At 36.5% G+C, this 27,703-nt stretch overlaps 3 protein-coding genes and 1 long non-coding RNA gene across 4 annotated transcripts; 2 read left to right on the top strand and 2 right to left on the bottom strand.

Moving 5' to 3' along the window:
- The first annotated feature begins 43 nt into the window (after window positions 1-43).
- LOC144089499 (G-protein coupled receptor 68-like) lies at window positions 44-5,832 on the top strand. The gene is made up of 9 exons (XM_077620405.1): window positions 44-120; window positions 654-874; window positions 1,919-2,109; window positions 2,478-2,627; window positions 4,019-4,152; window positions 4,221-4,443; window positions 5,068-5,248; window positions 5,304-5,501; window positions 5,612-5,832. The coding sequence occupies exons 3-9, from the start codon at window positions 2,023-2,025 to the stop codon at window positions 5,746-5,748; spliced, it is 1,110 nt and encodes a 369-aa protein (XP_077476531.1). The 5' UTR covers window positions 44-120; window positions 654-874; window positions 1,919-2,022; the 3' UTR covers window positions 5,749-5,832.
- A 3,040-nt stretch (window positions 5,833-8,872) lies between these two features.
- LOC144090083 (uncharacterized) lies at window positions 8,873-19,043 on the bottom strand. The gene is made up of 8 exons (XM_077621398.1): window positions 18,980-19,043; window positions 18,667-18,705; window positions 17,710-17,769; window positions 17,552-17,641; window positions 10,600-10,699; window positions 10,340-10,479; window positions 9,894-10,013; window positions 8,873-9,484 (listed from the first exon to the last, which is right to left on the bottom strand). Exons 1-8 carry the CDS (start codon window positions 19,041-19,043, stop codon window positions 9,009-9,011), a joined length of 1,089 nt encoding a protein of 362 aa, XP_077477524.1. The 3' UTR covers window positions 8,873-9,008.
- A 3,908-nt stretch (window positions 19,044-22,951) lies between these two features.
- On the bottom strand, window positions 22,952-27,496 carry LOC144090341 (D-glutamate cyclase, mitochondrial-like). Its single transcript, XM_077621773.1, has 8 exons — window positions 27,279-27,496; window positions 26,220-26,337; window positions 26,011-26,153; window positions 24,932-25,031; window positions 24,698-24,846; window positions 24,237-24,356; window positions 23,928-24,085; window positions 22,952-23,866 (listed from the first exon to the last, which is right to left on the bottom strand). The coding sequence occupies exons 1-8, from the start codon at window positions 27,463-27,465 to the stop codon at window positions 23,711-23,713; spliced, it is 1,131 nt and encodes a 376-aa protein (XP_077477899.1). The 5' UTR covers window positions 27,466-27,496; the 3' UTR covers window positions 22,952-23,710.
- LOC144090342 (uncharacterized) lies at window positions 23,417-24,572 on the top strand. Its single transcript, XR_013305342.1, has 3 exons — window positions 23,417-23,872; window positions 24,009-24,097; window positions 24,334-24,572. It is a non-coding gene; the product is annotated as an uncharacterized LOC144090342 (long non-coding RNA).
- Window positions 27,497-27,703: the final 207 nt, after the last annotated feature.

Below are 27,703 nucleotides of genomic sequence, written 5' to 3'. Positions count from 1 at the left end.
TAGATACTAGATTTGTTTGTTAAGTGTTGGAATCTTTTTAACCTTTTTTTTGTCTTTTTCTCGTTTCAGGTGTGTGTCCTGCCCACCTGGTGTTGCCTAGGTAACAGTAGTTCTATCAAGGTAGCGTGTACGTATTATTATTATTATCTTAATTAAAAAAAAAAAAAAATCTGTTGTTTCTTTCTGCCTTTCTCTTTGAATAAAAAAACATGTTTTTATCCAAAGTATAGAGAAAGAACCAAACAAAGCTGGCAAAATAAAAAAAGTGGAAATAAAAATGACTATAAATACAAAAATAAGAAATAGGACTGAAAAAAAATCAAATAAATATAGAAATAGCTACATCAAAATGAAATTGAATATGAATAAAAAACGTTTAATTCATATAGTATTTATTTTTCTATTTCCACTTTTATTTCTATTCCTGCATTCATATTCATTATTATTTTGAGCTCCTATTAAATGATGTATTTTTGCATGATTTAAAAAAAAACCAAATTTCTTATTTTTGTATCGGTAGTCATTTATTATTTTCCATTTTTCATGCATTCCCTTATTTGAAATTGCACTTTCCCAAACTCCCTTATGGCACATTAAAACAGTTTCAGACTTTGTAAATACTCCCATTGACCCATTTGTTTTCCCCCATCCAGGCATTTCACGGAGTGGCTGCCATTGATGGTCCTAGACGTCCAATTTCATGCGGCAGTCGAAGGAATGAGAATGTTTGGCTCACAAGTGACATCATTGGCAAATGTACTCCTCCTCCTCCTCGTCCTCCTCTTCCTCCTTCCACGAACGCGCTCGTGCACACTTGCCATAAAAGAGTCCGTCAGGACAAGTCGGGATCATTTTGACGTGGCTTCCACTTGGGGTGAGTTGACTAATATTCACCGTCACCTTTATTTGAATCACTCCCGCACTGCCACTGCCATTGCTAATGATAGATAATCCATTTCAAATGCGACGACTGGCATTTAATAATCATGTTTCACTGCCAATGGCGGCGATAAACACCCCATCGAAAAACGGATTGGACTTTTGTCGTCGATACCGGCACCTCGGAGATCATTTTGAAAAGGGTCTGGAGTTTTACCAGTCTACTTCATATCTAATTCAATAGAAGTCAATGTATCATAACTTTTTAGCCTAGCCAATATACACATTTATGTGTGTATATATATGTATATATGTGTGTATATATATACACATATATATATATACATATATGTGTGTATGTGTATATGTGTGTGTGTATATATATATATATATATATATATATATATATATATATATATATACACATACATATATATATATATATATACATACATATATATACATATACACACATATACAACATACACACACACATATATATATATATATATATATATATGAGTCAATGTATCATAACTTTTTAGCCTAGCCAGTATACACATATTTATGTGTGTATATCTATGTATATGTGTGTGTATACATGTGTGTACATATATATATATACACACACATATATATATATATATATATACACACACATACATATATACACATGCATATATACATATACACACACATTCACACATATATGTGAGTCAATGTATCATAACTTTTTAGCCTAGCCAATATACACATATTTGTGTATATATATGTGTATATACACACATATATATATACACATGTATATATACATATACACACACACATATATATATATATATATATATATATATATATATATATATATATATATATATATATATATATATATATATATATATATACACACACACACTAACTATTCCGCAATGCTCTTAGCATACTTTAAATTGAGCTAACCTCCCCACATGCTAAAATCTGTTTTTTTCTTTATTATTATTATTATGCCTAAAACACCTTTTTCCCTCCTTTCTTTTAGGACGGCATTCCACAAAGACAAGTTCAGAGTATTTTGTGACTATAATGACATGTGGTCATGCTAAAAAAAGTGATCCGAGCTAGCTTCTAGCTAGCTTATTCATTATGCCTCAAGAGGACATCATGAACTGCACCATTAGCCACGAAATCCACCAGAACCTCTTTTGCTTTGTGTACATCTTTGTACTATTGGTAAGTGTGTGCTTTTACTAAATATTTACGTTTAGCGCTCGCATCGCTCAGGAACGATAGCGTTAATAGGACACCATGTTTTGCGATTAGGCCGCTTCCATTGCCGTGGTTTCACGTTACCGTAGTTGCGTCGCGCTGTTGGAAATTTAGTATTTGTTTAGGATTTGTATTTAGAATTCCATTTTCATGAGCATAACCGCTATTACCAAGGTAGTGTTAACAAAAGAAATGGAAGTTGCAAAAAAAAAAATACAGCTTTATCGTGTTTTGTTGGGACTCGTTGACGTGATGAATGGCATTAATTAGAGCATTTTTGGTACCGTTTATTTGAAGTTGTTGGTATTAAAAATGCGTTTCCCCACCGGTAGGTTGGCGTTCCCTCCAATGTGTACTCTCTGTACCACGCAGCGCTGCAGCTAAAGCAAAAGAACGAGCTGGCGGTTTACTTGATCAACCTGACCCTGTCGGATCTCTTCTACCTGGCCTCGTTACCCCTCTGGCTCCAGTACTTTTTTCAGGTAAACTCACTCTAATGCTTTCAGTTTTAAAAAAAAAAAAAAAATTTCGTTGCATTGACTTTTGGAGAAAAATACACTTTGTTTGTGTACCGTATTTTTCCACACTGTAAGGCGCACTTTCAATGAATGGCCCATCTTAAAATGTGTTTTGTATAGAAAGTGCACCGGGTTATAAGACACAGTAGTAGTGGTGATAGTAGTAGTAGTGAGAGTAGTGGTGAGAGTAGTAGTAGTAGTGAGAGTAGTGGTGGTAGGAGTAGTGGGAGTAGTAGTAGTAGTGGGAGTAGTAGTAGTAGTGAGAGTAGTAGTAGTAGTGAGAGTAGTAGTAGTGAGAGTAGTAGTAGTGAGAGTAGTAGTAGTAGTGAGAGAAGTAGTAGTAGTGGTAGTAGTGAGAGTGGTAGTGGTAGTAGTGAGAGTAGTGGTAGTAGTAGTAGTGAGAGGTGTGGTAGTAGTAGTAGTAGTAGTGAGAGTAGTGGTAGTAGTAGTAGTGAGAGTAGTAGTAGTAGTAGTGGTGGTGGTGGTAGGAGTAGTGGTGGTGGTGGTGGTAGTAGTAGTGGTGGTAGTAGTAGTAGTAGCGAGAGTAGTTGTGGTAGTAGTAGTGGTGGTGGTAGTAGTAGTAGTGAGAGTAGTGGTGGTAGTAGTGGTAGCGAGAGTAGTGGTAGTAGTGGTAGCGAGAGTAGTGGTAGTAGCGAGAGTAGTGGTAGTAGCGAGAGTAGTGGTGGTAGTAGTAGTAGTAGCGAGAGTAGTGGTGGTGGTAGTAGTAGCGAGAGTAGTGGTGGTAGTAGTAGCGAGAGTAGTGGTGGTAGTAGTAGCGAGAGTAGTGGTGGTAGTAGTAGTAGTAATGGGGGATTGTGTTATACATACACTATATGAAGCTCTAGTAGTAGTAATGGTTAGGTTTTGTGTGATACACAGTAGTTGTAGTGGTAAGGAGTTGTGTTTTTTATCCTATAGATGGAATGGTAGTAGTAGTAGTTGGGGATTGTTTTATACATACACTAGTTGAAGCTGTAGTAGTAGTAATGGTTAGGATTTGTGCAATACATCCACTAGATGAAGCTGTAGTAGTAGTGGTTAGGATTTTGTTATAGATCCATTAGATGGAACAGTAGTAGTAGTAAGGGGTTGTGTTATACATTCACTCGATGGAACTGTGCCAAAGGGAAATTCATACAATATTGACCCCTACATAAGGCTTTGGAGAAAATGGACGTCATTTAGTCGCGCGTTATAGTGCGCAAAATATGGTCGCTTTACCGCGCCCTACATGCTTTTTACTTGAGTAGTTTTGTGAAGAGGAAAATCTAATCTTATTTGGGCAACGCTAAAGTGGTTACATTTTCCCCCCCTTTGTTCAACAGAATGTATTTTTGTGCGCTTTGTGCTTGCAGGACGACGATTGGCGTCACAGGGAATGGCTGTGTCAATTATGCGGATTTCTTCTCTACCAGAACATCTACATCAGCATTGGATTCCTGTGCTGCATAAGTCTGGACCGCTACCTGGCCGTCGTTCACCCGCTCAGGTTGTCCACGAGCCGTGGACGGTTTGTCGTTGAATTCCGGGCCTTGATCACAAATTCCCTCCCCGCAGGTTCGCCTTTTTGCGTTCCATGAGAGCGGCTTGTGTTTTCAGCGCCATCGTCTGGTGTAAAGAGATTGCCGTGGGCGTGGTTTTCTTCCATCACAAAGAGCTGAGCAAAAATCCAAAGAACCAATCGCTTTGCTTCGAACACTACCCCATGCAACCTTGGGAATATTCCATCAACTACTACCGCTTCACCATCGGTTTCTTGTTCCCGCTGGCCATCCTCATGGTAGGAACACCCCTTTTTTTCTACTTTTTAGGACCAACTCTTTGCTTATTTTAAACTTACACAGTTCTCAGGACGTATTTAACGGAATTGGATAATAAGCTACAATCCATAATCCTTTTCTTTGTAAAAATGAACCCCTAAAAAACCCACGAAACACAGCCAGAGTCAGTTACCGAAAGTGACGGACCACAAAAAAAGCTTTATTTGTCTGCTTAGTTCAGTTGCTGTAGCAGCCAGCATTTTGGTGGTTAGCGTGTTGGCTTTGCAGTTTTCAATCGAGGGTTCGATCCCAGCTTTAGAACTTCCTGTGTCTTTTGAATGTATGTCTGGGTTCTCCGCTTTCCTCCCTAAAACATGCATGGTTGCTAAATTCACCCTCGGAATGATTATTCTTCATTATATTGGATTTTATAGTTGTATTTTGTAATGGTAGTTTCCTACGCTAGGCTAAGTAGATGCTAAATTGCCCTTAGGTTTGACCACGATTGGCTGTTTGTCTCCGTATCCCTGCGATTGTCTGACCACCGATTCAGGGTGTTGCCCACCTACCGGGATAGTCTCCAGCAACCCCCTCGTGAGGATAAGCGCTACGTAAAATGACCGACGGATCGCTTTGTTTTCCAGATCAGCTACCTGCGCGTGCTACGCACCGTGGGCCAGAGTGCGGGCGCGCAGCCCGACCAGAAGAACCGAATCCGCCAGTTAGTCAGCAGCACCATCCTCATCTTCCTCATCTGCTTCTCGCCTTACCACGTCTTCCTGTTGGTACGCACCCTGCTCGAGAGAGACTGCGCCTTTATTACAGGTACGGCTTTCTTTTCAACGAGGCGACCCAAACGCTGACCTCATTTCTTTCGAAGGAATTTTCAACTACTATCACCTGGCGCTGTTGCTGACTTCCCTGAACTGCGTGGCCGATCCCGTCCTCTACTGCTTCGTCAGCGAAAGTGCCCGCCAAGATCTTTCCGGAGTCGTGTTTGGACCAGCGACCAGAGTACTCCATTGCCGCGGCGGTACCGCCACCGCCGATGAAAACCGTGCCCCCGAGGCCGTCGTTGGCAAGTATTGCCGAAATACAAATTTAAACGCGATGGGTGATCAAAATGCTAACACGCCATACAAGATCATTCCAATATTTATTCAAGAGACTTTATTCATGTTTTTTTAGGCAAAGGCATCACATTTGGTGAACTCCAGCAGTCGAGTAATGATGGCGGAATGGGTGGGGTGAAAGGTCAAGTCGTCCACCTCCATGGCCAAATGGGCAGTTTTGCCACTGCGGATGTCAAAATGGACTCCTCCTAGAGGTAGAAAAAGCACCGGCAAAAGGTTCACCTTGTCCACCGACGGCAGATTGGCGCATGTATGTATGTATACATACATGTATGTATACATACATGTATGTATGCATACATGTGTGTATGCATACATGTATATGTGTATGCATACATGTATGTATGCATACATGTATGTATGCATACATGCATGTATGCATACATGTATGCATGCATGTATGTATGCATACATGTATGTATGTATGCATACATGTATGTATGTATGCATACATGTATGTATGTATACATACATTTATGTATGTATGTATACATACATTTATGTATGTATGTATACATACATTTATGTATGTATGTATACATACATTTATGTATGTATGTATACATACATTTATGTATGTATGTATACATACATTTATGTATGTATGTATACATACATTTATGTATGTATGTATACATACATAAATGTATGTATGTATACATACATTTATGTATGTATGTATACATACATTTATGTATGTATGTATACATACATTTATGTATGTATGTATACATACATTTATGTATGTATGTATACATACATTTATGTATGTATGTATACATACATTTATGTATGTATGTATACATACATTTATGTATGTATGTATACATACATTTATGTATGTATGTATACATACATTTATGTATGTATGTATACATACATTTATGTATGTATGTATGTATACATACATTTATGTATGTATGTATGTATACATACATTTATGTATGTATGTATGTATACATACATTTATGTATGTATGTATACATACATTTATGTATGTATGTATACATACATTTATGTATGTATGTATACATACATACATTTATGTATGTATGTATACATACATACATTTATGTATGCATGTATGTATACATACATACATACATGCATGTATGTATACATACATACATGCATGTATATATGTATGTATACATACATACATGCATGTATATATGTATGTATACATACATACATGCATGTATATATGTATACATACATACATACATGCATGTATATATGTATGTATACATGCATACATACATGCATGTATATATGTATGTATACATACATACATACATGCATGTATATATGTATGTATACATACATACATGCATGTATATATGTATGTATACATACATACATGCATGTATATATGTATGTATACATACATTCATGCATGTATATATGTATGTATACATACATACATGCATGTATATATGTATGTATACATACATACATGCATGTATATATGTATGTATACATACATACATGCATGTATATATGTATGTATACATACATACATGCATGTATATATGTATGTATACATACATACATGCATGTATATATGTATGTATACATACATACATGCATGTATATATGTATGTATACATACATACATGCATGTATATATGTATGTATACATACATACATGCATGTATATATGTATGTATACATACATACATGCATGTATATATGTATGTATACATACATACATGCATGTATATATGTATGTATACATACATACATGCATGTATATATGTATGTATACATACATGTATATATGTATGTATACATACATGCATGTATATATGTATACATGCATGCATGTATGTATACATGCATGTATGCATACATACATGTATGCATACATACATGTATGCATACATACATGTATGTATGTATGTATGCATACATACATGTATGTATGCATACATGTATGTATGCATGCATACATGTTGTATGCATGCATGCATACATGTTGTATGCATGCATGCATACATGTTGTATGCATGCATGCATACATGTTGTATGCATGCATGCATACATGTTGTATGCATGCATGCATACATGTTGTATGCATGCATGCATACATGTTGTATGCATGCATGCATACATGTTGTATGCATGCATGCATACATGTTGTATGCATGCATGCATACATGTTGTATGCATGCATGCATACATGTTGTATGCATGCATGCATACATGTTGTATGCATGCATGCATGCATACATGTTGTATGCATGCATGCATACATGTTGCATGCATGCATGCATACATGTTGCATGCATGCATGCATGCATACATGTTGCATGCATGCATGCATACATGTTGTATGCATGCATGCATGCATACATGTTGTATGCATGCATGCATGCATACATGTTGTATGCATGCATGCATGCATACATGTTGTATGCATGCATGCATGCATACATGTTGTATGCATGCATGCATGCATACATGTTGTATGCATGCATGCATGCATACATGTTGTATGCATGCATGCATACATACATGTTGTATGCATGCACGCATGCATACATGTATGTATGTATGCATGCATACATGTATGTATGTATGTATGCATGCATACATGTATGTATACATGTATGTATGTATGCATGCATACATGTATGTATACATGTATGTATGCATGCATACATGTATGTATGCATGCATACATGTTGTATGCATGCATACATACATGTTGTATGCATGCATACATACATGTTGTATGCATGCATGCATACATACATGTTGTATGCATGCATGCATACATACATGTTGTATGCATGCATGCATGCATACATACATGTTGTATGCATGCATACATACATGTTGTATGCATGCATACATACATGTTGTATGCATGCATGCATACATACATGTTGTATGCATGCATACATACATGTTGTATGCATGCATACATACATGTTGTATGCATGCATACATACATGTTGTATGCATGCATACATACATGTTGTATGCATGCATACATACATGTTGTATGCATGCATGCATACATACATGTTGTATGCATGCATACATACATACATGTTGTATGCATGCATACATACATGTTGTATGCATACATACATACATGTATGCATGCATACATACATACATGTATGCATGCATACATACATGTATGCATGCATACATACATGTATGCATGCATACATGTATGCATGCATGCATACATACATGTATGCATGCATGCATACATACATACATGTATGCATGCATGCATACATACATGTATGCATGCATACATACATACATGTATGTATGTATACATACATACATGTATGTATGTATACATACATGTATGTATGTATACATACATGTATTTTTTTTTTCAATTCAATTCAATTTATTTGGCAAGAAAAAGCACCAGGCTAAGGGCCATGTAACAAGATACAAGAAATGTGCAACAAAACGCGGTGTAGTCACTGGTTCACGGCCAAAAAGTCATCCAGAGCCCGCTTGAACTGGGCGACCGTCAGCTTCTCGACCACACCCTGCGGAAGCCGGTTCCAAGGACCGGCGATGCGCACTGAAAAAGCAGCCTTCCGCCGATTCAACCGGAACCCGCGAGGGTACAGCTTCCACGGATGACCCCTCAGACCACGATCAGGTGCGGGCGTGAAGAAGAGGTCGCGGGGCACGCTGTAGATGCCGTGGAGGATGTTGTAGGCCAGTATCAGGTCCCCTCGCAGACGCCTAGCCTCAAGGGTCGGCAGGTTGAGTGGCTGGCATCTTTCCTCGTAGGACATTAAGCTGAGGCCGCGGACCATCCTCGTTGCAAGCCTCTGGACCCGCTTCAGATGCTGGATGTCCTTGGCGAGGTACGGTGATGCGGCTTGGATCCCATACTCGAGAATGGGCCTCACCAGAGAAACATACAACGGAAGGAAGATGTCTGCTGTGATGACGGCAAAGGACCGGAACATTAGGAACAGAACTCCGCGAGCTTTGTTGGCTGCTTGGATGCATTGGGCCGTTGGTTTGAACGTGTCGTCGACAATGATGCCCAGATCTTTGCACCGTTGAGTTCGTTCCAGTATGTACATATTGCATGTATGTATGTATACGTACATACATACATGTATGTATGTATACATACATGTATGTATGTACATACGTACATACATACATGTATGTACGTACATACATACATACATACATACATACATGTATGTATGTATGTACGTACATACATACATGTATGTACATAAATGTCTGTACATATATGTACATACATACACATTTGCACATGTACAAGCACATGCATGTATATATATATATATATATATATATCTAGCAGTACATACCAGTTGTGACGGCGTAGTCAGCAGGCACGTCGCACGCGATCAGGTCCCCCTTTGGCATCAGGCTCTTGACTTTGTCCTTGACTTTTCCCATCCCCAGTTCATTTCCGCCATCACCAATTCCTGCCGAGGACAACAAACAAGTCTTTCCAGTGGTTATTTGCGAAGAGATGTGTCAGACCAAGCTGTGATAGTCAAAAATATATATTCCAGTGACTGTGCATATGCAGTTTTGAAGAATTAAAAAGTTATATATTGAAAAAATGAATGATGCCTACAGTATTGCATGTATTTACTATTAGAAGGATGAATAAAGTATTGATACAACAGTACAAAACAACCATGGTGTGCTTCTCTTCTTTTTTTGTCTCATAAGTGAACAATAAAAGCATATATTTGCTCCTAATACAAAAAACATGAATGTATTGTCTGCTAAGTTACAAAAGTACCTGTGGTGGAGATTCCTGGAATGTCCTTGGCAGCAATAAACAAGTCCTCGATTGGATCCAGCAGGTGTTTGTTGTAGTAGTTTCCATCCTGGGCTCGTCCGCTGCATTCTATTGCCAACAGGTGGTCGTACCTGGAATCGCTTATCGTAACATTACTAATGGGAATATATTACCATCACACTAAATGTTGTTGTGTAGTTGAATGAGAGTCACACGACAATAAGTGACTTGTCGACATTTTGTATAAATGCATTACAAACTTGGGCTTGGTGACGTCTCCAATGTGGCACAAAAAGTTGAGGGCGGCGTTGGGCGCGTTCTCCTGGAAGACCGCCAGTGGAATCTTCAATTTCAGCACACCTGAGGATGCAATTTACTTACTATACAAGGTCATTTTTTAAGAAAAAAAAGTCGTTTATTTTAAATAAAAAAGCCCTACTATACTATGTCGTTTTTTAAGAAAAAAGCCCTACTATACTATGTAGTTTTTTTGAGAGAAAAAAGCCTTACTATACTATGTTGTTTTTTTAAGAAAAAAAGCCTTACTATACTATGTCATTTTTAATTTTAAAAAAGCCTTACTATACTATGTCGTTTTTTTTACGAAAAAAGCCTTACTATACTATGTCGTTTATTACGAAAAAAGCCTTACTATACTATGTCGTTTTTTTTACGAAAAAAGCCTTACTATACTATGTCGTTTTTTTACGAAAAAAGCCTTACTATACTATGTCGTTTTTAATTTTAAAAAAGCCTTACTATACTATGTCATTTTTTTTATAAAAAAGCTTTACTATACTATGTCGTTTACGAAAAAAGCATTACTATACTATGTCGTTTTTCATTTTAAAAGCCTTACTATACCATGTCGTTTTTTTACGAAAAAAGCCTTACTATACTGTCGTTTTTTACGAAAAAAAGCCTTACTATACTATGTCGTTTTTCATTTTAAAAGCCTTACTATACCATGTCGTTTTTTTACGAAAAAAGCCTTACTATACTGTCGTTTTTTACGAAAAAAAGCCTTACTATACTATGTCGTTTTTAATTTTAAAGAGCCTCACTATACTATGTCGTTTTTTTAAATAAAAAAGCCTTACTATACTATGTCGTTTTTTAAGAAAAAAAGCCTTACTATACTATGTCGTTTTTAATTTTTAAAAAGCCTTACTATACTATGTCGTTTTTTAAGAAAAAAAGCCTTACTATACTATGTCGTTTTTTTACGAAAAAAAGCCTTACTATACTACGTCGTTTTTTTTACGAAAAAAGCCTTACTATACTATGTCATTTTTTTTAATAAAAAAGCTTTACTATACTATGTCGTTTACGAAAAAAGCATTACTATACTATGTTGTTTTTTAATAAAAAAGCCTTACTATACTATGTCGTTTTTTAAGAAAAAAGCCTTACTATACTATGTCGTTTTTTAAGAAAAAAAGCCTTACTATACTATGTCATTTTTAATTTAAAAAAAGCCTTACTATACTATGTCGTTTTTTTACGAAAAAAGCCTTACTATACTATGTCATTTTTTTTATAAAAAGCTTTACTATACTATGTCGTTTACGAAAAAAGCCTTACTATACAATGTTGTTTATTAATAACAAAGCTTTACTATATTATGTCGTTTTTTAGGAAAAAAGCCTTACTATACTATGTCGTTTTTAATTTTAAAGAGCCTCACTATACTATGTCGTTTTTTTTAAATAAAAAAGCCTTACTATACTATGTCGTTTTTTAAGAAAAAAAGCCTTACTATACTATGTCGTTTTTAATTTAAAAAGCCTTACTATACTATGTCGTTTTTTAAGGAAAAAAGTCTTACTATACTATGCTTTTTTAAAAAAAAAAAAGCCTTACTATACTATGTCGTTTTTAATAAAAAAAAGCCTTACTATACTATGTCGTTTTTTTACGAAAAAAGCCTTACTATACTATGTCATTTTTTTTAATAAAAAAGCTTTACTATACTATGTCGTTTACGAAAAAAGCCTTACTATACTATGTTGTTTTTTAATAAAAAAGCCTTACTATACTATGTTGTTTTTTACGAAAAAAGCCTTACTATACTATGTTGTTTTTTACGAAAAAAGCCTTACTATACTATGTCGTTTTTAATTTTAAAGAGCCTCACTATACTATGTCGTTTTTTTTTAATAAAAAAGCCTTACTATACTATGTCGTTTTTTAAGAAAAAAAGCCTTACTATACTATGTCGTTTTTTAAGAAAAAAAGCCTTACTATACTATGTCGTTTTTAATTTTAAAAAAGCCTTACTATACTATGTCGTTTTTTTACGAAAAAAAGCCTTACTATACTATGTCGTTTTTTTTACGAAAAAAAGCCTTACTATACTATGTCGTTTTTTTTACGAAAAAAGCCTTACTATACTATGTCATTTTTTTTTATAAAAAAGCTTTACTATACTATGTCGTTTACGAAAAAAGCATTACTATACTATGTTGTTTTTTAATAAAAAAGCCTTACTATACTATGTCGTTTTTTAAGAAAAAAGCCTTACTATACTATGTCGTTTTTTAAGAAAAAAAGCCTTACTATACTATGTCGTTTTTAATAAAAAAAGCCTTACTATACTGTCGTTTTTTTACGAAAAAAGCCTTACTATACTATGTCGTTTACGAAAAAAAGCCTTACTATACTATGTTGTTTTTAATAAAAAAAAGCCTTACTATACTATGTCGTTTTTAAGAAAAAAAGCCTTACTATACTATGTCGTTTTTAATTTTAAAAAAGCCTTACTATACTATGTCGTTTTTTTACGAAAAAAGCCTTACTATACTATGTCGTTTTTTACGAAAAAAGCCTTACTATACTATGTCGTTTTTAATTTTAAAGAGCCTCACTATACTATGTCGTTTTTTTAATAAAAAAGCCTTACTATACTATGTCATTTTTTTACGAAAAAAAGCCTTACTATACTATGTCGTTTTTTTTACGAAAAAAGCCTTACTATACTATGTCATTTTTTTTTATAAAAAAGCTTTACTATACTATGTCGTTCAAAAAAAGCATTACTATACTATGTTGTTTTTTAATAAAAAAGCCTTACTATACTATGTCGTTTTTACGAAAAAAGCCTTACTATACTATGTCATTTTTTTATAAAAAAGCTTTACTATACTATGTCGTTTACGAAAAAAGCCTTACTATACTATGTTGTTTTTTAATAAAAAAGCCTTACTATACTATGTCGTTTTTTACGAAAAAAGCCTTACTATACTATGTCGTTTTTAATTTTAAAGAGCCTCACTATACTATGTCGTTTTTTTAAATAGAAAAAGCCTTACGATACTATGTCGTTTTTTTAAGAAAAAAAGCCTTACTATACTATGTCGTTTTTTAAGAAAAAAAAAAAGCCTTACTATACTATGTCGTTTTTTAAGAAAAAAAGCCTTACTATACTATGTCGTTTTTAATTTTAAAAAAGCCTTACTATACTATGTCGTTTTTAATTTAAAAAAAGCCTTACTATACTATGTCGTTTTTTTTATAAAAAAGCTTTACTATACTATGTCGTTTACGAAAAAAGCCTTACTATACTATGTTGTTTTTTAATAAAAAAGCCTTACTATACTATGTCGTTTTTAATTGTAAAAGCCTTACTATACTATGTCGTTTTTTTACGAAAAAAGCCTTACTATACTATGTCGTTTTTTACGAAGAAAAGCCTTACTATACTATGTCGTTTTTAATTAAAAAAGCCTTACTATACTATGTCGTTTTTTAAGAAAAAAAGTCTTACTATACTATGTCGTTTTTTAAGAAAAAAAGCCTTACTATACTATGTCGTTTTTAATTTTAAAAAAGCCTTACTATACTATGTCGTTTTTTTACGAAAAAAAGCCTTACTATACTATGTCGTTTTTTTTACGAAAAAAGCCTTACTATACAATGTCGTTTTTTAAGAAAAAAAGCCTTACTATACTATGTCGTTTTTAATTTTAAAAAAGCCTTACTATACTATGTCGTTTTTAATTTTAAAAAAGCCTTACTATACTATGTCGTTTTTTTACGAAAAAAGCCTTACTATACTATGTCATTTTTTAAGAAAAAAAGCCTTACTATACTATGTCGTTTTTAATTAAAAAAGCCTTACTATACTATGTCGTTTTTTAAGAAAAAAAGTCTTACTATACTATGTCGTTTTTTAAGAAAAAAAGCCTTACTATACTATGTCGTTTTTAATTTAAAAAAAGCCTTACTATACTATGTCGTTTTTTTACGAAAAAAAGCCTTACTATACTATGTCGTTTTTTTTACGAAAAAAAGCCTTACTATACTATGTCGTTTTTTAAGAAAAAAAGGCTTACTATACTATGTCATTTTTTAAGAAAAAAGCCTCACTCTTCTATGTCGTTTTTTAAGAAAAAAAGCCTTACTATACTATGTCGTTTTTAATTTTAAAAAAGCCTTACTATACTATGTCGTTTTTTTACGAAAAAAAGCCTTACTATACTATGTCGTTTTTTTTACGAAAAAAGCCTTACTATACAATGTCGTTTTTTAAGAAAAAAAGCCTTACTATACTATGTCGTTTTTAATTTTAAAAAAGCCTTACTATACTATGTCGTTTTTTTACGAAAAAAGCCTTACTATACTATGTCATTTTTTAAGAAAAAAAGCCTTACTATACTATGTCGTTTTTAATTAAAAAAGCCTTACTATACTATGTCGTTTAAGAAAAAAAGTCTTACTATACTATGTCGTTTTTTAAGAAAAAAAGCCTTACTATACTATGTCGTTTTTAATTTTAAAAAAGCCTTACTATACTATGTCGTTTTTTTACGAAAAAAAGCCTTACTATACTATGTCGTTTTTTTTACGAAAAAAGCCTTACTATACAATGTCGTTTTTTAAGAAAAAAAGCCTTACTATACTATGTCGTTTTTAATTTTAAAAAAGCCTTACTATACTATGTCGTTTTTAATTTTAAAAAAGCCTTACTATACTATGTCGTTTTTTTACGAAAAAAGCCTTACTATACTATGTCATTTTTTAAGAAAAAAAGCCTTACTATACTATGTCGTTTTTAATTAAAAAAGCCTTACTATACTATGTCGTTTTTTAAGAAAAAAAGTCTTACTATACTATGTCGTTTTTTAAGAAAAAAAGCCTTACTATACTATGTCGTTTTTAATTTAAAAAAAGCCTTACTATACTATGTCGTTTTTTTACGAAAAAAAGCCTTACTATACTATGTCGTTTTTTTTACGAAAAAAAGCCTTACTATACTATGTCGTTTTTTAAGAAAAAAAGGCTTACTATACTATGTCATTTTTTAAGAAAAAAGCCTCACTCTTCTATGTCGTTTTTTAAGAAAAAAAGCCTTACTATACTATGTCGTTTTTAATTTTAAAAAAGCCTTACTATACTATGTCGTTTTTTTACGAAAAAAAGCCTTACTATACTATGTCGTTTTTTTTACGAAAAAAGCCTTACTATACAATGTCGTTTTTTAAGAAAAAAAGCCTTACTATACTATGTCGTTTTTAATTTTAAAAAAGCCTTACTATACTATGTCGTTTTTTTACGAAAAAAGCCTTACTATACTATGTCATTTTTTAAGAAAAAAAGCCTTACTATACTATGTCGTTTTTAATTAAAAAAGCCTTACTATACTATGTCGTTTAAGAAAAAAAGTCTTACTATACTATGTCGTTTTTTAAGAAAAAAAGCCTTACTATACTATGTCGTTTTTAATTTTAAAAAAGCCTTACTATACTATGTCGTTTTTTTACGAAAAAAAGCCTTACTATACTATGTCGTTTTTTTTACGAAAAAAGCCTTACTATACAATGTCGTTTTTTAAGAAAAAAAGCCTTACTATACTATGTCGTTTTTAATTTTAAAAAAGCCTTACTATACTATGTCGTTTTTAATTTTAAAAAAGCCTTACTATACTATGTCGTTTTTTTACGAAAAAAGCCTTACTATACTATGTCATTTTTTAAGAAAAAAAGCCTTACTATACTATGTCGTTTTTAATTAAAAAAGCCTTACTATACTATGTCGTTTTTTAAGAAAAAAAGTCTTACTATACTATGTCGTTTTTTAAGAAAAAAAGCCTTACTATACTATGTCGTTTTTAATTTAAAAAAAGCCTTACTATACTATGTCGTTTTTTTACGAAAAAAAGCCTTACTATACTATGTCGTTTTTTTTACGAAAAAAAGCCTTACTATACTATGTCGTTTTTTAAGAAAAAAAGGCTTACTATACTATGTCATTTTTTAAGAAAAAAGCCTCACTCTTCTATGTCGTTTTTTAAGAAAAAAAGCCTTACTATACTATGTCGTTTTTAATTTTAAAAAAGCCTTACTATACTATGTCGTTTTTTTACGAAAAAAAGCCTTACTATACTATGTCGTTTTTTTTACGAAAAAAGCCTTACTATACAATGTCGTTTTTTAAGAAAAAAAGCCTTACTATACTATGTCGTTTTTAATTTTAAAAAAGCCTTACTACACTATGTCGTTTTTAATTTTAAAAAAGCCTTACTATACTATGTCGTTTTTTTACGAAAAAAGCCTTACTATACTATGTCATTTTTTAAGAAAAAAAGCCTTACTATACTATGTCGTTTTTAATTAAAAAAGCCTTACTATACTATGTCGTTTTTTAAGAAAAAAAGTCTTACTATACTATGTCGTTTTTTAAGAAAAAAAGCCTTACTATACTATGTCGTTTTTAATTTTAAAAAAGCCTTACTATACTATGTCGTTTTTTAACGAAAAAAAGCCTTACTATACTATGTCGTTTTTTTTACGAAAAAAGCCTTACTATACTATGTCGTTTTTTAAGAAAAAAAGGCTTACTATACTATGTCATTTTTTAAGAAAAAAGCCTCACTCTTCTATGTCGTTTTTTAAGAAAAAAAGCCTTACTATACTATGTCGTTTTTAATTTTAAAAAAGCCTTACTATACTATGTCGTTTTTTTACGAAAAAAAGCCTTACTATACTGTCGTTTTTTTTACGAAAAAAGCCTTACTATACAATGTCATTTTTTAAGAAAAAAAGCCTTACTATACTATGTCGTTTTTAATTTTAAAAAAGCCTTACTATACTATGTCGTTTTTAATTTTAAAAAAGCCTTACTATACTATGTCGTTTTTTTACGAAAAAAGCCTTACTATACTATGTCATTTTAAGAAAAAAAGCCTTACTATACTATGTCGCGGCTACTCACCGTAACAGATGACGCAGTTCTTCACCTTCCTCAAGTCGGCGGCACGTCCCTCCACAGAACGGTGAAGACCGACTTCCCGCTCTCGTCCAGCTGAAAGCAAAGACCCGTTTAAGCGGGCGGATGGCCAGATGCCATCGCTGAGGGGTGGGGGGGCTTGCCTGCCTGGTGCGGCCGATGGCGAGGGCGTTCCTCGGTGAGATCACGATGGGCACCGCGTCCTGCGCACGGAACTCCATGACAGCCGCCAGCACATCTTCCGTGTCTTGTTGAGCGGTCTTATGAATTTCAATTATCTTCTATCGTATTTTTTCCAACAACCCTATCTTTTTTTTTTGGTGAGTGACGCGATAAATTCCCTCAAAATCAAGAGGAAGTGGCGCAAAAATATCCCCAAATCAACAGAAAATGGGGGATCGATTGTTTGTTCTAAACCAAAATGTTTGAAGAATTGAGTCAATTCGGTCTCCCTGCCACAAGATGGCTGTTCAGACATAGGCTTGATCATCATCATGGAATCATCAAAAGCCTTGATTGTCATCATACACAGCAGCGTAGGACGAAATTGACGGTGCTACTCCACAAAGTGAGCCTTCCCGGCAAAAGACCAAAAATACGTCATCTAAAAAATATAAGAATCACATCCCGTTAAGGTAAATACTAAAAAAAATGGCCTCATCTAAGATATTATTACCATCCACGGAGATCCCGGTGGTCTTGAGATGTCCTCGGGGACATTGCAGGTTCGTTGGCAATCTGCTGCGATGGATATATGGCATCTCCTCCCGAGAGCGACCAAATCCTGGCGACTGTAGAAAAAGTTTGCCTGGCAGATGTTAGCAAACAACGACAAGACTGAGGAAAGAAAACACCAAACTGGAGAGCAAGAGCCAGCTGCACCCCTGCGCGTCGCCATCTTGGATCACTTACCTCCTTCAAAGCTTTGAAGAATGGAGTCAATTCAGAGTGCCTGTCGTAAGATGGCCGCCAGTTACTTACACCAACGACAGGGCCTCAAGACTCCTAGTTCACGCGTACCCGGTGGAGCACGCTGAAAGAGAGCAAACACGGGCTTGCGATTGGACGACGACACGGGCCGGAGGGCGTGGCCGACTCACCGCAGTTGTCTCGGATGAATGTGAGCAGCTCGGTCACTCCTGCGGGACAAACAAAGCGCTGTCCGATTAGGATGATTAGAAATGGGCCATTTTCTTTCAAGTCCGCTTCTGCCGCTTAAAATGATTCAACTCAAAATGCTAGAAATGAATTGATTTTTTCCCATTGTGTTTAACTCCAAATGGTATAATGGTTGATTTGTATTTTGATTGCAAAATAAAAAAGCTACAGTTAAAAATGTGCGGATTTTTTTCTTTGAACATTTTCCAATAAATTTACGTTTTTTTAGCAAAGTATGCTGAATTTTGCACTCACCTTGATCCCTCTGTCCGTCCCTGCCGTTCGTTTGTCCCCGTCTTCTGTCCCTCCGCCCGTCCATGCCGTCCGTCCGTCCGCCCGTCCATGCCGTCCGCCCGTCCATGCCGTCCGCCCGTCCATGCCGTCCGCCCGTCCATGCCGTCCGCCCGTCCATGCCGTCCGCCCGTCCATGCCGTCCGTCCGTCCATGCCGTCCGTCCGTCCATGCCGTCCGTCCGTCCATGCCGTCCGTCCGTCCATGCCGTCCGTCCGATCATGCCGTCCGTCCGATCATGCCGTCCGTCCGTCCATGCCGTCCGTCCGTCCATGCCGTCCGTCCGTCCCTGACCAAAAGTCAGCGGGGGGGAGAAAAGTGTCCAAAACTCCACTGGGGAGAAAAGTGTCCAAAATTCCACGGGTAAAAAAGTGTCCAAAACTCCACTGGGGAGAAAAGTGTCCAAAAAGTGTCCAAAACTCCACTGGGGAGAAAAGTGTCCAAAAAGTGTCCAAAACTCCACTGGGGAGAAAAGTGTCCAAAAAGTGTCCAAAACTCCACTGGGGAGAAAAGTGTCCAAAAAGTGTCCAAAACTCCACTGGGGAGAAAAGTGTCCAAAAAGTGTCCAAAACTCCACTGGGGAGAAAAGTGTCCAAAAAGTGTCCAAAACTCCACTGGGGAGAAAAGTGTCCAAAAAGTGTCCAAAACTCCACTGGGGAGAAAAGTGTCCAAAAAGTGTCCAAAACTCCACTGGGGAGAAAAGTGTCCAAAAAGTGTCCAAAACTCCACTGGGGAGAAAAGTGTCCAAAAAGTGTCCAAAACTCCACTGGGGAGAAAAGTGTCCAAAACTCCACTAGGGAGAAAAGTGTCCACAAATCAAAACTCAAAGACCAAAATACTTACCTGCACCGGTAAAAAAAGTGTCCAAAAGTCCACCGGTAAAAAAAGTGTCCATAAATCCACGGGTAAAAAAGTGTCCAAAACTCCACGGGTAAAAAAGTGTCCAAAACTCCACGGGTAAAAAAGTGTCCAAAACTCCACTGGGGAGAAGTGTCCAAAAAGTGTCCAAAACTCCAGTGGGGAGAAAAGTGTCCAAAACTCCACTGGGGAGAAAAGTGTCCAAAAAGTGTCCAAAACTCCACTGGGGAGAAAAGTGTCCAAAACTCCACTAGGGAGAAAAGTGTCCACAAATCAAAACTCAAAGACCAAAATACTTACCTGCACCGGTAAAAAAGTGTCCAAAAGTCCACCGGTAAAAAAAGTGTCCATAAATCCACGGGTAAAAAAAGTGTCCATAAATCCACGGGTAAAAAAGTGTCCAAAACTCCACGGGTAAAAAAAGTGTCCAAAACTCCACTGGGGAGAAAAGTGTCCAAAAAGTGTCCAAAACTCCACTGGGGAGAAAAGTGTCCAAAAAGTGTCCAAAACTCCACTGGGGAGAAAAGTGTCCACAAATCAAAACTCAAAGACCAAAATACTTACCTGCACCGGTAAAAAAAGTGTCCAAAAGTCCACCGGTAAAAAAAGTGTCCAAAACTCCACGGGTAAAAAAGTGTCCAAAACTCCACGGGTAAAAAAAAGTGTCCAAAACTCCACGGGTAAAAAAGTGTCCAAAACTCCACTGGGGAGAAAAGTGTCCAAAAAGTGTCCAAAACTCCACTGGGGAGAAAAGTGTCCAAAAAGTGTCCAAAACTCCACTGGGGAGAAAAGTGTCCAAAAAGTGTCCAAAACTCCACTGGGGAGAAAAGTGTCCAAAAAGTGTCCAAAACTCCACTGGGGAGAAAAGTGTCCAAAAAGTGTCCAAAACTCCACTGGGGAGAAAAGTGTCCAAAAAGTGTCCAAAACTCCACTGGGGAGAAAAGTGTCCAAAAAGTGTCCAAAACTCCACTGGGGAGAAAAGTGTCCAAAAAGTGTCCAAAACTCCACTGGGGAGAAAAGTGTCCAAAAAGTGTCCAAAACTCCACTAGGGAGAAAAGTGTCCACAAATCAAAACTCAAAGACCAAAATACTTACCTGCACCGGTAAAAAAAGTGTCCAAAAGTCCACCGGTAAAAAAAGTGTCCAAAACTCCACGGGTAAAAAAGTGTCCAAAACTCCACGGGTAAAAAAGTGTCCAAAACTCCACGGGTAAAAAAGTGTCCAAAACTCCACTGGGGAGAAAAGTGTCCAAAACTCCACTGGGGAGAAAAGTGTCCAAAAAGTGTCCAAAACTCCACTGGGGAGAAAAGTGTCCAAAAAGTGTCCAAAACTCCACTGGGGAGAAAAGTGTCCAAAAAGTGTCCAAAACTCCACTGGGGAGAAAAGTGTCCAAAAAGTGTCCAAAACTCCACTGGGGAGAAAAGTGTCCAAAAAGTGTCCAAAACTCCACTGGGGAGAAAAGTGTCCAAAAAGTGTCCAAAACTCCACTGGGGAGAAAAGTGTCCACAAATCAAAACTCAAAGACCAAAATACTTACCTGCACCGGTAAAAAAAGTGTCCAAAAGTCCACCGGTAAAAAAAGTGTCCAAAACTCCACGGGTAAAAAAGTGTCCAAAACTCCACGGGTAAAAAAGTGTCCAAAACTCCACTGGGGAGAAAAGTGTCCAAAAAGTGTCCAAAACTCCACTGGGGAGAAAAGTGTCCAAAAAGTGTCCAAAACTCCACTGGGGAGAAAAGTGTCCAAAAGTCCGTCCCTGCCGTCCGTCCGTCCCTGCCGTCCGTCCGTGCCGTCCGTCCCTGCCGTCCGTCCGTGCCGTCCGTCCGTCCGTGCCGTCCGTCCGTGCCGTCCGTCCGTCCGTGCCGTCCGTCCGTCCATCCATGCCGTCCAGGTTGAACTCCACTTTAGTGTCCCGGAGGTACTTAGCCAGGCCGGCGTGGTGCAGTCAGACCAGGTGGCCCCAGGCCTGTTAGAACTCAAGCCGCTGTCCACCAGGAAGATGTCCATCAACTTAAAAAAGCCAACCAGGGACAGAGTTTAGTCTTCTTTCTAAACAAACATTTTATAGCCTTAATTCCATCGTGTACATACACTACAACAAGTGCATGCCATACAATGTGTGTCAATCAATCACATTTGCATTTAACATCATTAAGCAAAACTTTGAGCCCATTCGCACCGACAAATAAGTGTATTTTTACAAACAAAATCATAGGAGTATGAACATTAGCTTAACTAACGCTCATTCAGCATCCACAATAAAGTACAGTTAGAAGCACTACGTGGACTCCCTGCAAGCGTATTGATTAACCACTCAGGGCTAGCGCTAGCCTCGTGCTAATCGCTCATTAGCGTGATATTTCCACAAAAAAAGACAGTTGGAATCCCGTAACAATAACCACCGCGTTAAGAACACCGTTCGGTTCTTATGAATACTTGCACTATACATCATTTAGCAAAATAACATTAGAATTTAAGCTTTAAGGTTTAACCTTAACCCTTGCTTGCTTAGCGGAGCTCAACATGGCCATCTTCAGCTCAAAATAAACGCACACTTGTTCACCATAATAAGTAAGCAACTCGTAAGACATCAAAATAAACGCACACTTGTTCATTATAACAAGCAACTAACTCGTAAGACATTAAAATAAATGTTATAATCATTGTTTTACCTGACTGGCGTGCAATAGTTCTGAGATACAGTGTGCCTAGCCCCACCACCTGAAGTCATTTGAAGTTAATCAGCGTGTTGTTGTCTCCGTGCCCTGCGATTGGCTGGCTGGCAAGCCATAGTTGGCCGGGATTGGCTGCAACATCCCTGCAACTCCTGCCAAGAAAAACGATACGGAAATAAATTGAGTCAATGAATGATTTATTTTGAAAAATTGAATTATATTGGCATCATAAGATAGACCAGAGTTATTTTGTATAGTTACCAAAGAGATGTGTATTCTTCCAAATCAATAACATTGAATACAGCAGTTTCAAAATAAACCATTACACAATGTATATCAAGGCTTTTTTTCTTCTTTGAAACATTTTTAAAGTTCTTTAGTAAAGATATCATTTAAAAAAAAGGATGCATCTTTGTATGACTCACTTTTATTTATTTTTTTACAAAATCAAATGGCATCAAAAAACACCAGAAGCTCTGGGATCCTGGTTCAAATCCCAGTTGGTGCATCACAGTGGCATTTGCAAGTTTTATATTAAGAAGTAGTGACTTATTGACATGAACAGAGTGACCTGAAAAGCTGAATGCTAACCACTCAAACTACAGGTCTGCCTTCATAGGTACATCCAAAAGTGAAATCATAGTTTCAGTCAATTGTATTTGAACATGGCGGGCTGATAGACATGGTTCAAATGAATGACAATGACAGCATTTTGTTCCAGGACATCCAGCACAGACACAGAGTTGAAGCAACGGGGGTTGGGCTACGAGAAGCACCTGACGCCAATCCACTGATTGCACTTGTGACATACCAGAGTTGTAGAAAAGCCTCCTCTTTAGCAGCCCCGCAGCCACTGCACTTTTAGTGCACAATAGTTTGCCCACACCTGATTTAGCCCGTCACACTAAGCTTTAGCAAATCCAGTCTCAAGCGTAATGACCACGTAAATATATGGGCAAAACGATGGGACATTTAAGACAAGTACGGTGCGGAATAGCGCTTCAAACTCGATTCCTTTCGGCAGAAATGGACTCTAATTTGCGAGTAAATTGGCACGATGGCATCGGAGAAAAGTCATTAATTCCGTGCTTTCTTCTGGACTAGACTAAAAAACGTTCTTGGCGTGATTTCCAGTGGTTATTCAAGAGACTATTCATGTTTTTTTTAGGCAAAAGCATCACGTTTGGTGACCTCCAGCAGTCGAGTAATGATGGCGGAATGGGTGGGGTGAAAGGTCAAGCCGTCCACCTCCATGGCCAAATGGGCAGTTTTGCCGCTGCGGATGCCAAAACGCACCAGAGTGGCCAAAATGGACTCCTCCTAGAGGTAGAAAAAGCACCGTAATTGGATGATGTTCAAAAAGCATGGGCAAAAGGTTCACCTTGTCCACCGACGGCAGATTGGCGCTCCAGTCCTGCAGTTCTTCTGGAGATGCTTGTTTTGCTCCCAAACCTTTGTTTAGGTACCGCTGGTGGACGGGGCAAGTGCGGAGCAAGTGGAGGCCACAGGCAACAGCGTAGCCTCCCCAGTTGGAAACCCCTGGTGCACAGAGTAGGAAAATCATGTACTTCTGCGTGTATGTACATGCGCATGTACGTACGTACATACATACACGTAAGTGTACATACATGTACGCACGTGTACATGCATAAGCGTGTGTATGTATGTATATACATCCAGCAGTACATACCAGCAGTGACGGCATAGTCAGCAGGCACGTCGCATGCGATCAGGTCCCCCTTTGGCATCAGGCTCTTGACTTTGTCCTTGACTTTTCCCATCCCCAGTTCATTTCCGCCATCACCAATTCCTGCCGAGGACAACAAACAAGTCATTCCAGTGGTTATTTGCGAAGAGATCTGTGTCACACCAAGCCGTGATAGCCAAAACATTACATTTGAGTGGCTATTCATATGCTGTTTTAAAGTATTAAAAAGTTGTATATTGAAAAAACGAATGATGCTTACAGTATTGCATGTTGTATTTCGTATTGGAAGGATGAATAAAGTATTGGTATCACAGTATAAAACAACCATGGTGTGCTACTCTTCTTTTTTGGTGTCATATGTGAACAATAAAAGCATATGTTTGCTCCTAATACAAAAAAATGAATGTTTTACCTGCTTTCTGTCTGCTAAGTTACAAAAGTACCTGTGGTGGAAATTCCTGGAACGTCCTTGGCAGCAATAAACAAGTCGTCGATTGGATCCAGCAGGTGTTTGATGTTCACGGCCCTCATGTTGTAGTAGTTTCCATCCTGGGCTCGTCCGCTGCGTTCTATTGCCATCAGGTGGTCGTACCTGGAATCGCACATCGTAACATTACTAACGTGAATGAATTACTATCACACGGCAATAAGTGATTCGTCGCCAATGCATTACAAACTTGGGCTTGGTGACGTCTCCATTGTGGCACAAAAAGTTGAGGGCGGCGTTGGGCGCGTTCTCCTGGAAGACCACCAGCGGAATCTTTGATTTCAGCACACCTGAGGATGCAATTTACTTACTATACATGGTCGTTTTTAAAGAAAAAAACGTTACTATACTATGCCGTTTTCTAAAGACAAAAGCCTTACTATACTATGTTGCTTTTTAAGATAAAAAGCCTTACTAAACTATGTCGTTTTTTAAGAAAAAAAGCCTTACCATACTTTGTGGTTTTCCACGAAATAAAGCCTTACTATACTATGTCGTTTTTTCACGAAAAATAGCCTTACTATACTATGCCGTTTTTTCACGAAAAAAAGCCTTACTATACTATGTCGTTTTTTTCACGAAAAAAGCCTTACTATACTATGTCGTTTTTTAAGAAAAAAAGCCTTACTATACTATGTCGTTTTTTCACGAAAAAAGCCTTACTATACTATGTCGTTTTTTCACGAAAAAAGCCTTACTATACTATGTCGTTTTTTCACGAAAAATAGCCTTACTATACTATGTCGTTTTTTTCACGAAAAATAGCCTTACTATACTTTGTCGTTTTTAAAGAAAAAAAGCCTTACTATACTTTGTCGTTTTTTTAAGAAAAAAAGCCTTACTATACTATGTCGTTTTTTAAAGAAAAAAGCCTTACTATACTATGTCGTTTTTTAAGAAAAAAAAGCCTTATTATACTATGTCGTTTTTTTGAGAAAAAAGCCTTACTATACAATGTTGTTTTTTACCAAAAAAAGCCTTACTATACAATGTCATTTTTTAAAAGAAAAAAGCCTTACTACACTATGTCGTTTTTTAAGAAAAAAGCCTTACTATGCATTGTCGTTTTTTAAGAAAAAAACGCCTTACTATACATGGTCTTTTTTTTTTTAAAGCCTTACTATACATGGTCATTTTTTAAATTAGTATTATTATTATTATTATTATTTAAAGCCTTAGTATACATGGTCATTTTTTTTTGATTTTTTAAGAAAAAAAGCCTTACTATACATTTTTTTTCAATCTATGTAGTATATCCAAAGTCCCAACCTGTTCTCACAGCCTCCTCGACGATGGCGCTGTACATCTGCAAGGCCCTGGCGTCCGTCACCAGCGTGACTCGTTTCCCCAGGGAAAGCAGCATCGTCGCCATGGCGATGGCCCCGGGCGGGCCGTCCGTCTCGTCGGGAGGACTGAAGGACAGACGAGTGCGAAGCGGGTTCAGGTCGCCGCGTGGCTTTTGCCCGGCGATTGCATACTCGTGCATGTAGTGTGTAGGCAAGCCCGTTGTTATGGCGACGGAGGACGCGTGCGAGAGGGCCAGGCAGGAGCGCAAAAGGTCATCTTCCACAAACAACGCCTGGATTCCCCGTTGACCTTTTGGACAGAAATTGACAAGGCCAAATCAATGGCATCCACGCCATTGACGGCGAAAGACGTCCAATCCAATTTGAATTTTAAAAAATACAATAAAAATGAAATGTGTTTAAATTCATTTTCTTTCTACTCCTTTAATTTCCCCCCCGCTTTATCAATGTTTTTCTGTATTTTGTAATTTTCATTTATATTAATTTCCCTTTTTGAATTATTATCCAAATTGTAGTTGTAGTTTTCAAAAATATTTATTTTTATATTATTTTCATTTTATATTATTTTCAATCTAAATTCAAGAATCAAGGGGTTAAAAAAATATATTTTTGCGAAAATATGAAGAATAAACAAGACTCATTTCTTAAATTCCTACTTTATTTTTGATTTTAAATGGCTATTTAATGCTAATTTACCACAAACGTATTTTTTTATGATTAAAAAATATATATTTCCACATTGATGTTATTTCCAATGGAATTTTTTTCATAATGTTAATTTACCAAGATTGTATTTTTTTTATTGATCAAATAATATATATTTCCACATTGCTGTTATTTCCAATGGAATTTTATTCATAATGCTAATTTACCACGATTGTATTTTTTTCATGATTAAAAAAAAATATTTCCACATTGCTGTTATTTCCAATTGATTTTTTTTCATAATGTTAATTTACCAAGATTGTATTTTTTTATTGATTAAATAATATATATTTCCACATTGCTGTTATTTCCTATAGATTTTTTTTCATCAAATTAATATTGAATGTACTTATGTATTCCACCAATGCTTTATGCACGATGGCCGTCCAATCCATTCGAAGCACTTTGAATGGATTGGACGTCCATCGATGACAAACGCATCTCAACGAGTTGAATGGCAAGCGTGGAAAAGCGCAATTCGCCACTTTAATGGCGTCCGTGGGTAAACTCGGGGTATTCACGCACCTGGATCTTCTCCAATTATTGCCGCCAAATGCCTGATCTTGTTCACGGCCATCGGCGAGGCCCCAGAATGCAGCAAGGGATTCTGGGATAACTGGAAGCGGAAAGGGTTCAGCAGCGGGTCGGACCCCGTCGCTTCCGATTTTTCGCCGGTGGAGGGGGCGGAGTCTTGGACGTTAGTCATGAACATCCTGCCCGGTGAGTGACTGAACAACAAAGATGGCTCTGGAAATAAAAACATTTATCATTTAAACCAAGGGTGTCAAACTTGGGTTTATTCGTTATAACATCAACTCGATTTTATGTGGGCCGGACCATTTTAGATATAATATTTTGATTTTTGTAAAAAAAATTGGATTATAAGACCTGGATCAAAATCCCTAAATATTCAGTTTTTTATAGATATAAAACTGTTTGTATTAACTTTT

This window comes from Stigmatopora argus, chromosome 15, assembly GCF_051989625.1.
Source record: "Stigmatopora argus isolate UIUO_Sarg chromosome 15, RoL_Sarg_1.0, whole genome shotgun sequence".
Classification (NCBI taxonomy): domain Eukaryota; kingdom Metazoa; phylum Chordata; class Actinopteri; order Syngnathiformes; family Syngnathidae; genus Stigmatopora; species Stigmatopora argus.
This window is presented reverse-complemented; position numbering and strand designations above follow the sequence as displayed.